Below are 15,412 nucleotides of genomic sequence, written 5' to 3' on the forward strand. Positions count from 1 at the left end.
GTTTATTCTAGGGTTACTCTGTTATTCTAGGGTTACTCTGTTTACTCTAGGGTTACTCTGTTATTCTAGGGTTAATCTGTTTACTCTAGGGTTACTCTGTTTATTCTAGGGTTACTCTGTTATTCTAGGGTTACTCTGATACTCTAGGGTTACTCTGTTTACTCTAGGGTTACTCTGTTATTCTAGGGTTACTCTGTTATTCTAGGGTTACTCTCTTATTCTAGGGTTACTCTGTTATTCTAGGGTTACTCTGTTTACTCTAGGGTTACTCTGTTACTCTAGGGTTACTCTGTTATTCTAGGGTTACTCTGTTTACTCTAGGGTTACTCTGTTTACTCTAGGGTGACTCTGTTATTCTAGGGTTACTCTGTTTACTCTAGGGTGACTCTGTTATTCTAGGGTTACTCTGTTTACTCTAGGGTTACTCTGTTATTCTAGGGTTACTCTTACTCTAGGGTTACTCTGTTACTCTAGGGTTACTCTGTTTCTTCTAGGGTTACTCTGTTATTCTAGGGTTACTCTGTTTATTCTAGGGTTGCTCTGTTTATTCTAGGGTTACTCTGTTTACTCTAGGGTTACTCTGTTATTCTAGGATTACTCTGTTTACTCTAGGGTTACTCTGTTTACTCTAGGGTTACTCTGTTATTCTAGGGTTACTCTGTTTACTCTAGGGTTACTCTGTTTACTCTAGGGTTACTCTGTTATTCTAGGGTTACTCTGTTTACTCTAGGGTTACTCTGTTTCTTCTAGGGTTACTCTGTTTACTCTGTTTAATCTTCATCTCATTTGTCTATGAACCCATGTTCCAGGAATCAACTGACTTTTACATCTATGTTTTAACAAACTGTAACCAGGTCCTTTATGTTCCTAACAAGTACGTTCTGTCATGAAGAGTGGCGTGGCTTGTACTGTGTTTAAGACATGCCTTAAAAAAAGCTGATTACTGGGTAACTGTGGTCTGTATAAAGCATATAACACAATGCATCTCACGTCTGTCAATGATAATAGTTCGCTGTAAATTACTTTGTTGATTAAACCTAGATTTTCCATCCTAACTGCAGACACTCTGTCACTAATATAAGCCTTCCTGCATATATTACTGTGGAGCAGTTAGTGACTAAACAGAGTCTTTCATGTTAACAGGAACTATCTACCCAGTGTCAGTGTCATATACAACTATTCATACATACTTCTATAAAACATCGAGGTAACACATGCAATATGGGGGAGACAGGCATGTAAGAGGCTAATAGCATTTTAACCAAAAGACATACAGCACAATTCACTGTTGGTAAGAGTTAATAAGAATACCAAATGGTCATGATGGTTATTGATGCATGTGTATTTTGCATGTGAACCATTTTTAATTTTAGATTTTCTGTTTTATAGAGTTGACTATTTTAATTTGCAAAGCAATGATACATGAATCATTGTAGATCAGTGGAGGAAATCCAAATTTAATCTGCTAAAAGTTATATTTTATGTTATAGTAATAGTTGAGGTAAGAAAATATTGAAAAGGATATTTAACACTGGATACCTTTGCAAGGTACTGTTCAGTTCCAATAACAAGCTGTTATTTAGCACAAAAGAAATTAATTGTTTAAATTTAATTATATAATTTGGCCCAAATATTTTTGTCACAAGATATAAGTAAGACAAATCAGTGCATTCAGAACATTCAGTTCATATTATTTTGAAAGTTGATATTGATAGATGTTACAAAATATTTTATTGATACATTAATTGCCCCCATTGTTGAGTAAAGAGTATTTTGCATACATACCTGAATAAATGACTGCAGTTATTAACGCATATCCTTGAGAAACTGCAGTTTTTTTTATAAATCTTCTGATATTCTCTGTAATAGAATAATGTCAGAGGTTAAAACCATTATGAGCAAAATCATAACATGACTCACTGTGAATCTGTCATCTCAATAAGACACAATTCCCAGATCTTCCATCTGAGTCTTAATGTAGACTTAATGCACTTGGATCCCAAGCATTGCTAATGGATTCATAAGTTAATTACATAGTCTACATAAATATTTTTTATGAGAATGGAAGTATAAGCAGCTTAGTCTGTTTATATTTATAGATACACAAACTGTTGGCAAGCAGCACTAGAACTTTGTGTTCTTGAAGAGAAAGATAAGAATTTGCTCAATCAATTTAGCGATCTAGATGTTTTTAATACTAATAATATTTATGATGATTTAAAATACTAATAATACTACACAGCAATAGCTAACTTTCAAAAACTTGGTTGGTCAGAGTTGCTTCATTGAGTGTTTAGTGTTGTTTCTGTGCACACCACTGTAGTGGCTCCATTATTCTTGAAAACAGTCAAATGTAAATGTTTTTGCATTTTGGAGCACACAAGGATCATAGAAATTACTCAAACATCTACAGCAAGTATCAAATTACACTACAGAGAATTATTTACATGACACTTTTATCCAAAGCAGCTTACAATTATGACCCTTGAGGGTCAAGGGCCTTGCTCAGGGGCCCAGCAGTAACAACTTGGTAGCGGTGGGGCTTAAACCAGCAACCTTTTGAATACAAGTCAACTACCTTAACCACTGACCTACCTGCAGCTAATAAGGTGACAATCATTGTAGAGATAGGGTAGTTGTATTAAAAGGAACAGGGTAGTTAATAAAGTGCATTTCTTTTTATATCTATTCATTAACTTCCATCATTCCCTGAAAGACTGCTTTATATAACATACCTGGAAATGTCTTGAAATGAGAAGTAACCCAAAGCAGGGAAAGAATCCTTAAAAGATTCAGAGCTGAGCAAGTAGCCACCTCAGCAAGAAACCCTGCAGAGAAACCAAATAATTAAATGTTAATGATAAGCCCTTCACAGTCAAAACAGAGTGTTACAGCAACAAAATGATCTTGGGTGGACAACCACATCAGGCCTTTGTGTGTGTCTCTGTAACCCAAAACTAAATGACATATAGTCCAAGAGCAGTGAGCTAAGAAATAACTAACAAAATATACAGCAAGGGATAAAGAAGTGAAGTGAGTGGCAGAGGAATTCAGATTGATCAGTGAGAAGCAACAACTCATTCTGGCCAGAGTCCTCACAGGAAACATCTAAACACACTTTAGCATGGGAGTTGATGGAGATGGTAATGGGCTGTTCATTAAAACACATGCAGATGAAGCGCAGATGGACGGTCATCCTCTATCTATTAAACTTGCTAACACAATGTGAAATATTACAATAGTTATGTAAAAGTTAGCTATGTTCAGTTAGTTATTTGTGCGATAGCATTAATGTGTTAATGTGTTAATCATTTCACACTGGTAATTTTTCAGTCAATTTTGCATGTTCTAAAAGACTAGTGTAGTACATCAGTTACTGCTTTTGTTGGAAAGACCATTCCTAAAGGTATGCTTCATTAAGGAGTGACAACACTTGCTACATCTGACATCACCAACAATAGTTCCAGAAGAGACATTGGAGCGAATGTAGCCAGTGACTGTTCCTCGTTATTCACATTTCTTGTGCAATGGCGTCCTTGACCTAATGTACGTTGATTACCTACTGTACATTTTAGTTAAGAGTACATGTTTGGCCATTGTCAATGTTTGCTTGAGATCTAACTTAGAATTGACTGTTATAAACACATTACGGTATTAGCCTACTGAGTTGCTAATTTTATACTCTTATTATTCCTCACTAATGATGTTCGTAATGTTATCTTGTCAAACTAGTTTTAGAACTTCACATGCAAGAATATAGAAGGACTACCACATTCTCCCCTTCTAGAGGGCACTGATGGAAACCTAATTAATTAATGCATATTCATATTGCATAGCAGATTCACTGTGAATATATTACTCTATACGAATGACTAGCACTGATGATGATGGAATGATTATTGGAATGTATGTTCTGTTTTCTTATTCCAGACCGTACTTCTCATGCTCCATACTTCACTCTTCATATCCTCTACATACTTCTCACTTCATATTTTACACCTCAAATACTTAACCTTTTGTCTAAAATGAATAAACCTGAGCCTGTGTGTTAATGTGCATAGTGAATGCCTAATATGTTGCATTGTTGAATTTTATTAAAGAGTTGAATATCACTACTAACACTCCAGTGTTCTGACTGACACTCTGAAGGAGGACAAATCCCCCCTTAGAACCTGCCTCATTATGCAGTCCACTTGCCTTACCTGTATCAAACAGCTTTATCTTGGTGAATAAGCAAATTTCTTGCATTTTTCAAACAGCCAGGAAATGAAAATGAGATTTTTACAATTTTCAGCTGACCTAGACATCTGTAGTACTGGCAAAAATTAAGGAACCACTCCAAGTTTTCATCTCTAACAAGAAGTCACTCTTATTGCATGTTTACGGATTTGTGAATCAAGCGATATCAAAATGTTAAAATTTAACAATGTATCCTGTTTTTGCTATATTGATATTATTACAGTTAACATAACAATAACTAAAAAGTATAAAATATTAACTACAAGTACCTACCCTCGGTCACACCCCAAAGGATGAAGGCAAGGGCCAAAGCAATGGTTGGACAGCAGACAAATGTGCACTGTAGAGCCAAGTCTGATTTGGTGTTTTCTGTAGAGGAGATAAAACATGTGCATACAACTTCAAAGCGTCAACTTCATTAATATGTTTCATAACTTCTTAATTTTAGGAATAATCAAATCAACCTGACTTACTGTTATTTTTTATAGAAGTGTATGCTGCGTAGCCTAGCACAAGTAGAAGTACAAATGCCAGGATACAGAAACACAACACCCCTGTGTGCATACTGGAAAAACCTGTGTGGCACAGAAATCAGTGCTTATACAATGTCATTCAAATGTAAAAATGAAAAATGTGAATGAAAAACAGAACCACTCCTGACTTGTGTAATTGTATTTTCTATTATACTAATTTGTGCTTCTAGCTGTGTTGTTTGTTTTTCAAAATTTGCATGGTGATGCTACTTTTTGAAATGCCAGGCAATGCATTAACAAAAAAACAAAAAAACAAAAAACAAACAAACAAACAAACAAAAAAATATATATATTAATGGGCTACACCTAACAACTATCTTGGCAGTTAAAATATCTATTGATTGTTGAGGCGACTAATCAGCTATTCAGATTGTAGGTTTCACAATTAATAAGTGGATCTTATTTAAAATTTTAAAATTTAAAAGAAGGACAAGCAAAGTATCAGCAAGAGAATAACAAAACTACAGCACTTTTCCTTAATCACATAAACTATCCATCTAAATGTCAAAGAAATAAAGAGGGCGATGGGGTGAGAGGACAAACATAAACACACCCACAAATGATTTGAATTAATTCGAATGCAACCCACATTGGGCAAGCATGCACAATCACAAAATGTTTTGTGATTTAGAAACTTGTGCACTCAACAGCAACACTCTGTGCAACTGTAAATGTTGCCATGGTAACAATGCAACGTTTAAGATGGCAAATTTAGAGCAGTACTTTATCTGCCATACAAAGAAAAAAATTATCTCAGTACAGAACCTGAGATTGTTTAGGATTAAACTATGTGGAAAACTGCACTCACACTGCTACTGTGATGTTAACAGACATTTCCATATCATTCCCACAAGAATGTCAGAAAGTAAATATTTTCTTTCTTGTTTTAATACCCTTGGATTAAGTTACTAATATTCCAATTCCACTGCAATTATTTAGTATGTTTGATGGAATTAATTTATTGATCAAGAAAAAAGTATTTCAGAATGTAAAATGTTAGAGCTCATAACATGGATTAAAGTGGCTAATTTTAACATTAACACTAGATATCTATCTAGCTAACTAATTTATTGAGACGAGTCTTCATCATCCATGTTCTTCCACTTCAGATGCTCCAGCGTAACTGATGTCCTTGAGTAGATGGAGCTCAGATATGCAGGGATTCCTGACAGTGCTTCTGGTTTAAACAGATTATGGTTTAAACAGTGTTGGATTCTGGCTTGCTATTGTTTTTACCCTCTTGCTGTAAAATCATTAATGGAGTCATAGCTCCTGAGCAGATGGATATTTGTACATTCCTCAAGTCCCAGCAGTGATTCACTACATATCTGTTAGGTCATGTTGTGCTCCAGCTCCCCTACATCACCCACATGCTTTGCACCACACCGAGAACAAAAATGCTTACTCACCCAGCTGCTGTACTTCCACTGTGGTGTTAGCTGATAGGTCTTCATGGAATACTTCACATATGTAGAAGCCTTTGTCTTCAGTCTGAATGTTCTTCAGCCTAAGCGAGAAGTTTCCTTTGTGGATTTCCTCACGGCTGAAGAGCTCAACTCTGTCTCTGTATGTTTCATGGATTGACTCTGGCACAGTCTGACCATTTATAAATTGCAACACTACCATGTCTTCATCTGTTTTCCTTTTCTTCCATGAGACTTCTTCAAGCTCCTCAGGAGGGATGTGGGAGTGTACAGAGCAGTTCAGAGTGCTGTCCTCTCCCGCATATACAGAAACAACATGACCTCCAGACACAGTCAAATACACTAGAAGAATAATCATTTGAAATATTAAAGTACAGTTGTAAAGTCTCAGATCAGACAATAAAATTGCACAATATATTCAGTTAATTGGCAGCTCTGAAAACTAAAACACAATATTTAAAGTATAGACAACTTCATTTTTCAAGAGAACAATTTAAACTGTGTGACAATAATTGTGTGAATATGTGAAAAAAATAATGTTATGATTCACCCACCACTCATCATTATTTCAATCAAAGTTTCATTAGATTCCTGGTTTCTATAAACAACACACTTGTAAACTCCTGTATCATTAGTGGTCACATCTTTAAGTAAGAAAGAAAAGTTTCCATGGGCAATCTCCTTAGTAAAGAAATGTGCCCTATAATTGTAAGCCTGGTCCTGAGACTCTGGTTGACTCTCTCCATCTTGGAACAAATGCACTACAGTTTCAGAGGCTGTTCTTCTCCACTCCACTTCCAGCTCTTCCACTGGTATGGGAGTTTGAACAAAACAGGACAGCATCACCGAGCCTCCAGGTTGGACAGCCAGAGGACCAGAGGGGCCCAACACATGGAACCCTAAAATAAATTAGAATAAAAGTAATTTTGTTAATGTTTCACTTTTACATTTAAAATATTTAAACAATCATTCATTGACTCCCTGGCTGTATGCACTCTAACCCCTTTTACACCTTCCTTGTAATTTCCAATGCAAATTAGTTGAGACAACTTGGCCAATGACCTTGTTTGTTTTACAGATTTGCATGTTAAATGTCCAAATGTATAATGTTATCCTTGGGCTCCACAAACATTCTCATATAGTTAAATGGAATCTGTGGCACCAGCCCATATATGCTTATGAGCTGGACAGAGGACAAGCAGTTTGTCATGGGCACTAAAGGCTCAAATGGTAGTATTTACATTACTAACAAACCTCCAGTTTACAGCCCAGTTACCAGCCAGAACTACAAGAATTCAAACCAGCAGCCCTCCAGTAGTTAACATGCTCCTCTTTAACCACCAGACCATTGGTATTTGGCCTTGAATCCAAATTTGGTCCTAGATTTTGTAATCACTTGATTAAATGTTTCTGTGAATCAGTAGGACCTGGATCTTGTGGACTGAGATCTGAAAATCACTGTATTAAAGTCTCAGTTCTATTTTAACCTGTAGGACCTCAACCGTGAGGACTGACATCTGAATACCACTGCCACCCAAATGCAGGCAACTATGACAGAGAGAATAAGCTACGCAGTATTAAAGACATCAGGTTAATTAAATGAGTCCTTCTCATGGCACAGAAATCAATGCTTATACAATGTCATTCCAATGTAATAATTATATGTGAATAAAAAACAGTACCACTCCTGACTTGTATAACTGTATTTTCTATTATTCTAATTTCTGCTTTTAGGCAAATGGTTATATATATATATATATATATATATATATATATATATATATATATATATATATATATATATATATATATATATATATATTACATCTACACACACACACACACACACACACACACACACAGATTATGGGGTTAACGAGACGCAGTGTCACAGTTAGTCCCTCCCAGCTTCCGTGGTCCCTGTTTTCCCTGTCTTGTGTATTTTAGTTCTATTCCGTAGTTTCGTTTTCTTAGCCCATCATTTGATTTTCCACACCTGTCTCTCATTTCGAGCCTTGTTAAGTTCATGTATTTAAATCTTGTCGCGTTCCTTGTGATATTTGAATGGTTGTATTTGGTTTTTAATATATTGGATGTCATAAGCCCATCTGTGTGGAAGATAGACGCATATTGATATCTATGACCACAACGATTGATTGTTTCTTAAGGTACACATTTAGTGATTTTAGAGGGTTTTGTCTTTAGAGATCTTACTTTAAAAACCATTTTATTATCCACTTAGCTACTGATTCTAGTGGTTCAGACAACGCATTTATGCTCATGTTGTAGAGCTGGATGGTGTTAGCCATTGTGTACATCTCTACATTTACACTTCTCGCCATTTAAATTTATACAATTTAGTGTAAATCTAAAATAAACAAACAAAAGGAATGATGTTTAAAGCATAGTTTACCATCAGAGACAGCAACGACCCACAGAGCAGCGCAAATAATCAGGCTCGTCTTGCCGTTTGAATTTCTCTTTCTTCCAAATACGCAGAAATGCGCATTTTACTTGAGTGTGTGAAAAATCAACAGAACCCCAGCCGTCCATTAACTACACAAAACCCTTCACCGCAAGCGTCAATGGTGTGGCAGATATCTGAAGGAAGAATGGCTGTCATGTCACTATCTTATTTTCTGAGAAAAGGTATCGATTTCTGCCATTCTGCAAGCTGTTATGCTAGATACAGTGGTGCAGAATTAGTCCAGTACGGTGGTATTTTGGTGTTCTTTTTTCACCTAAACCCTTGGATTCGTTGCCTGACAAATTATTCATATTGACATGCTATTAAAATGTGACATCTTTAAAAGCTGGTTAATAGAAAAAAAAGGAGTAAAGGAAATAATAACAAAGACAATTTAAAATAAATTGTATAAAAGTCTGTCTTATTTGTGTCCCACAATCAAGATAGCAAGTGGTTTTTGGATTCTTTTGTTCTCCTATTCGCTGAGATAATACGGAGAAAGTGAAACAACAACATGAGACAAAGAAACCATGGAAACATGGACGATAGGAGGGACCAACAGTGACAGCCAGGACATCTTGGCCTGGCACCAGACAAACAATAATATTGCTATGGGCACCAGGTAGCTTAAATGAGATCACTTTTTGAAAAAAATAAAACAGTTTACGGATGGATATAATGGTACCAAACTCTAAATGGCATAAGTATTGCATATCAAATTGCATAATGTAAATATTGCATTTTTTGGACATAATGGTGGAAACCCTGAAAAGTAGTATGTAAAAAAAGAAAGTGGTTATGTAACTTTGGATTCTGAATCCAAATGTAAAATTCTGACAATTATTATAACCATTGCAATTTTGAAAAACAAACAGAACTGCTTTTCTGAACTACTTCAGTGCATTTTTATTGTCCAGATAATGTGTGTTTACACTGGTATGTCTCTGTTAATGTTTTTGTGTTTCATGTCTGTACAGTGCAGTTTCCCTCTGGATTCTTATCATTCCACTCCAGTCCAGATTCCATTCTGGGGATGAACAGAGAGAGGCTAAGATGATAAGAGAGAGGCTTTTGGGCAGACTTTTGGTAGATGTCTGTTCTGCTTTTATACTCTGCTATTTGAAGTGCTATTTCTTGGATGCTGAGAGAGTTCGCTTACAGATCATTTTGGCTGTTAGTTTGATACTGTAAACCACATGCAAATGTTTTGTCTTTGGTTAATTTGCTTTGTATTAATGGCAGTAAGGACTGACTGCCTTTATGTTATGGTTTGGGTTGTCTGTCTATGTTTTGTATAAGGGAGGTACTGTAGGATTATACTTTGGTCAAATGTCAAGTCAAGTCAAATTTATTTATATAACGCTTTTTACAACAGACGTTGTCACAAAGCAACTTTACAAATGTTTGAGTCCAAGCCCCCCATGAGCAAACCAAGGGTGAGAGTGGCAAGGAAAAACACCCTAGAGCATGAAGAAGTAACCTTAAGAGGAACCAAGACTCAAAGGGGGGGCCTGTCCTCCTCTGGCCGACAGTGGTCACCACAAAATTAATAATATATACAATAAGGAGCAGAATAAATAGCGAGAGAGAAAAACAAATCAATAATAATAAAATGTCAAGTCTGGTTTTTTAGAAGTCCTAGTCTGGTCCCAGTGGAGTGTGTCTGAAACCCATCCCACATAAGAACATCCATCATGGGCAAGAGGGAAGTAGTTGCCTGGGGTGGAGCTGTGGTGGGCTACAGCAGGGGACAACAGGGTTGGTGGGGGTTGCCATGGCAGCTGAGATGGGTTGAGGCTGAGTAACATCATGTCATCTGGGGTAGGTGTACCTCAGCAAAAAGAGAGAATAAATTATTAGGCATGTCCAGGTACAAGGGTGTTTAAATTAGGTAACAATCATGTGGAAAAAATGGACTCTGGCAGATCTAGCTATGGCAGCACAGCTAAAAGGAAAAAGCCAGAAGGAACCAAAGGCATGAGGGCATCATGGAACATCAGCACTCCGCTGCTCTCAGTCAACAAACTTCCCACCCTTCCTCTTTTTGGCCTTCCCTCCACCCTCCGTTCTTCTGGCTCTCTCTCCATCCTCCATCCTCCCTCTGGATCTCCATGTGGGTTCTCCAGGAGGTCTGCCTCTTTGTAGAGAGGTTTACTGGCTGGTTAATACAGCCACACTGTGTTGAAAGTTTAAATAACTAAATACAGAATCCAGGACTGTCACAGTGTCATTTTTTGCTCAGAGCAACAATTTTAGTCGTAGTTATCAGGATGTAACTGTGTTTCAGCCAGTGTTCCCAAAATAAAAGACTTAGAGTAGCTTTAAAGCTTCCTTTTAAGAGGTCATCTGATCACCAGACCTGCTCAAACACTCAGTGCTTCTACCCGTAACACACCCCACCTTGAACTTGTGTAAATCACCCAGCAGTTGTTGAAATACCTTTCTTTTAGAGTTTACTGTACTCAGTATTGTCAGTATTGTGCTTGATCAGTAATACAACAGAATGTGTCAGCATAAAGCTTGTATTAGACATTGATTCAGTTTTAAGGTTTGGATATATATATATATATATATATATATATATATATATATATATATATATATATATATATATATATATAGAGAGAGAGAGAGAGAGAGAGAGAGAGAGAGAGAGAGAGAGATGATCTGCCCATCTCTTCTAGAGATCTTGAGATTCACAATATTCACAATATATGCAGATGTAAATGGAGGACCTGACAGCCATCTATGGAGATTTGTAACAAAAGTAATAAGGGTGCAGAGAGTACATATGTCTATGTGTTCTAGTTACCTACACAGCCCTCAATGATGGCTGCATATCCGCAAATAAATAACTAAAATGATTAGTTGGCAAGAAACGAAAACCGTTAAAAACAATTCTATCCTGAGCATGGTTCTAATTGTGGCAAAGATCTTTTTGACAACAGACTGAAGTTTAATAAAAACACAGAAATGATTTGCAGAAAATGCCACCAAAGGCATTTATTAAATTAAACTCTTTTGGGGCAAAACAAAAATATTCTCAGTACTTATTATTCTGCTTTTATAGAGCATTCTTTCATTTTCCTGTATATGTTGGTTTTATTCACCTAATCTTAAAGCCAGCAAGCATTTCCCTCAGACTGTGAATATTTGTTCAAAAACAGCTGGGAGTACAGTGTCACCCCTGGCCCACTGTGATCAGCAGACACATAGGAAGTCGTCACAGCTGCTTGCTCTTACCACACGCTTACCTCACTTTTACCACACTCTTAATTCACTCTTACCTCACTTTTACTGCACTTGAGTTTACTGTTGGTATAATTACAGATGGATACAGTCCACCAGATGTTGATGATAGCATAGCATTACCATAGCATTAGGCTACCTGAAGCAGCTCATATCACTGCTGGTGATTTTAACTATGCAAATTTAAAAACCACTCTTCAGAAATATGATCATTAAACATGCTACCAGGGGTATAAGGTTTACTGAACCATTAAGACCAGTTTTCGGACAACAATACTACCACACTTTCAACTTTAGTGTCCTGTTGGGGAAACTTGGTTTGCAGATAGAACATATATACAAACATATATATATATATGTAATGTATATACAGTACATAAATACATACATTTACATATGCAAATTAGAAAAATTATCACTTGATAGACAGTATTACCTTGATTCATTTTATTTTATATTTATTTATTTTTCTTAAACCAAGAAATCCTAAATCTACAACCTGAAAGAAGAATACCACACTCGAAATAAAGAGGCTACTCCATGTTTCCCAATGCCTTGTGAAGAACCTGCTGATTATAAATATTCAGCAGAGGAGTTTGAGCTGCACCAATCACTTTACCATATTATAAATATTGCTGATGTTTTCTGTTGCTCACAATCAGGTTGCATCCAATGCACTCAAAGAGAAGGTGAGAACTGATTCAATAAAAGACTTCAAAAATACAACCATTATCTTCCTACTTCCTAAAAAAGTACAAGCATGTTGAAGTCTTATAACAAATAATTTTTGCATTAACATTACATTTCAGACTCTACTCAATAGGAGTGCTTGGTTTAATTATCTCCAATTGTGTTGTGTATAGTCCATTAGACATGACACAAGATGTTGTAAACCGTTCCACACATTGTTAATCAATAGTCACCCCTATTTCTTTACTTCCATGGTATGGCCCTATATCATGGAAAGAGACACATTTACCGCTGAAGTGTGGTGTGCTTCATTAAATGCTGAGTCATGGTAAATGACTCTGACCCTAGGCCGAGGGATTCGGAAGAAGCAAAACAATCCACGTCTGACCAGCAAAGGAGGAAAGAAGCTTATCTCTTGTTTTTTCTTCAACAAAAGATGGAAGAAGCTTGCATTCTTATGTCTTCAGTCTCTGAGGAAATGTTAGTATTATTTGGTCTTTATTAAATGCTGAATATGCTGATTTTTGTTTTCCTTTACAGATAAGGTGTACAGACAATAAGTCTCTTCTTGTACAAAAGTTTAAACACTGGGAACTCCAGGGAAGCCTTCTGTAAAATCAATGGAATATGATATTGAATATGTCAGTAGTATACAAAAAAAAAAGACTTTCATTTACTTAACTTAACTAGTTATGGTAGTTTTTAAACATAAAGTAAAATACAATGATCTATCACAAATTGTTAAGTACTAGTGTTAGTCAGAGACATGCAGTGGTCAGGTAACATGGCCATGAATAAAATTACACTTTTTATACAAACACCAGGCACTATTCTGAGCCTAGCATTAACAGCACAAAACTCCTCTTGATCTAGATAGATAGATTAAACTTTATTAATGAAATAATACATTAATTTGGTCAGTGGTGCAGAAAACAGTAGAGAATTCAATTACCAACACACATTTCCCCTACTTGCCCACACCCACCAATGCACAAAATATACAGAACCATTTCAAATAAATATACAATGTGTAAAACCAACAAAGAGGGAGCCAATAATGGGGTCCCAAATCCAAACACTTTGATTCACATAGAGCAGTAGCAAGGAAGGTCTTCCCATAGCTAGTCGTTTTGATCCTGTTGGCTGATTGAAATTTCAGATGTAAGGGGTGTGTAGAAAGTTTTTTTGAAGACCAGGACAGTGTGTATCTGTTATAGATGTGTAGAGTCTTTGATGACACTCTGAAGTTTGTATAAGACAGGGTCAAGGTGGATCTGAGTATGTGGCAACTACTCAGTTCCTATTATGTTAACTAATCGCTGATATTTATTTTGGTTTTGGACAAGTGTTTCCAAACACACACATCAGAGAAAAAACTAAAACACTCCATAAATGTATAAAAAAGGTGCAGAACAGAACTATGAACATTATAGTAACTGTAAAACAGATATATAGATGGAACATTTATAGTTAATCAACCTCTTGAACAATTTGTGCAGTAACTTTATTTTACTTTTTTTTTACCCTTGCCTCCGAGTCAATTCATAGCACAGCAATTGCTGCAATCATTATATTGTTTCTCTAACCTGTCCAGGAACATTCCCACCACAAGGTGCAGAACAGAAGCATGAGCATTACAGTAACTGTAAAACAGATCTATAGAAAAGATGCAGAACAGAACTATTAACATTACAGTAACTGGTGTAAGACAAGCCTTCTCGCTGCTCTTATTTGTTTAGATGCTGCACAATCTGTGAATTTAAGATTATCAATCTCCAGTCCAGGATGTTTATATATGGAGTCTCTCACATGACCATTACACATGAATTGTAGACTAAAGATTATTATATTATAAAGAGGACAAATTAAAATGTTTGTATTAAAAGAGAAAACCCTGTTCCAGTGGTAGAGGGATGCGAGGGTGCAGAGGACACAGTCTTCTACTGGGTAGCAGAAGAGGAGCTCTGCTGGAGCTCATTAGCTTCAGCCTGCTGGTAGTCTGGAGAGCAGAGAATAGCAGTGGTTTAGGTACTTGACTTGTAATCAGAAGGTTGCTGCTTCAAACCCCACTGTTAGGCCCTGGAGCAAGGCCCTTCATGCTCAAGTTGTACTCACTCGTAATTGTAAGTTGCTTTGCATAAAAGTGCCAGGTAAGTGTTAACTGTGCTAGCAACTATATAGAATGAACACTCTCTAACACGCTGTATGATACTGGCAAACATACTACACTGGGATTGCAAGTGCTGTGTACTAGAATTGTGAACAAATGCCAGTGTTTGATCATAATTCATCAGGACACTAATAGAACTCTCACTAGTCTTAGATTCCTTGGGGTGTTCACAAAACAAGTTTATTTGTTAAAGGGCTTGTTTGCAGAGGTCGGAAGTAATGAAGTATATATACCTCTTTACTGTACTTAAGTTATATAAACTCATATTTGTATATATGATGCATATTATCAGTGACCTTGTGATATTCACTTTGTTTTCCTCAGGACTCTTTCACAAACACAAACAAGGACGGGGTGGTGCGACTAACACACAAACTAACGCTGAAATGTAGGACATTTAATAACTCCCTCTCCCCAAACATGTGTATACAACAACAAACCCTACAAGTAGTAATACACAAATATAGCCAACACAAAATCACACATCAGGTCATCCACTTTGACACTTTGGTAGATATGTCACGGGTGTAGTTCAGGGGAGGACTCCTACAGGCCCATAACGGACTATGAAAGCTGGTACCAGGGAGACCAGTATCAAGGTCTGGACTCTGCGGGGTCCTATTCAAGTTCAAGTTTCAAA

At 36.5% G+C, this 15,412-nt stretch overlaps 1 protein-coding gene and 1 long non-coding RNA gene across 4 annotated transcripts in view; both read right to left on the reverse strand.

Moving 5' to 3' along the window:
* Positions 1-4,514: 4,514 nt before the first annotated feature.
* On the reverse strand, positions 4,515-6,531 carry LOC145651394 (uncharacterized). The gene is made up of 3 exons (XR_014117336.1): positions 6,182-6,531; positions 4,713-4,814; positions 4,515-4,608 (listed from the first exon to the last, which is right to left on the reverse strand). It is a non-coding gene; the product is annotated as an uncharacterized LOC145651394 (long non-coding RNA).
* Positions 6,532-13,489: 6,958 nt separating this feature from the next.
* The window catches only part of LOC145651392 (uncharacterized), a 31,107-nt gene continuing 29,184 nt past the window's right edge, over positions 13,490-15,412 (reverse strand). For all 3 annotated transcript variants that reach the window (XM_081698242.1, XM_081698241.1, XM_081698240.1), the window contains one exon: positions 13,490-14,601. In XM_081698242.1, the coding sequence (XP_081554368.1) occupies positions 14,543-14,601 (59 nt within the window). In that variant the 3' untranslated portion in view covers positions 13,490-14,542. The remainder of the gene's footprint in view (positions 14,602-15,412) is intronic.

Source organism: Electrophorus electricus, chromosome 15 (assembly GCF_041902795.1).
Source record: "Electrophorus electricus isolate QZ-2024a chromosome 15, ASM4190279v1, whole genome shotgun sequence".
Taxonomy (NCBI): domain Eukaryota; kingdom Metazoa; phylum Chordata; class Actinopteri; order Gymnotiformes; family Gymnotidae; genus Electrophorus; species Electrophorus electricus.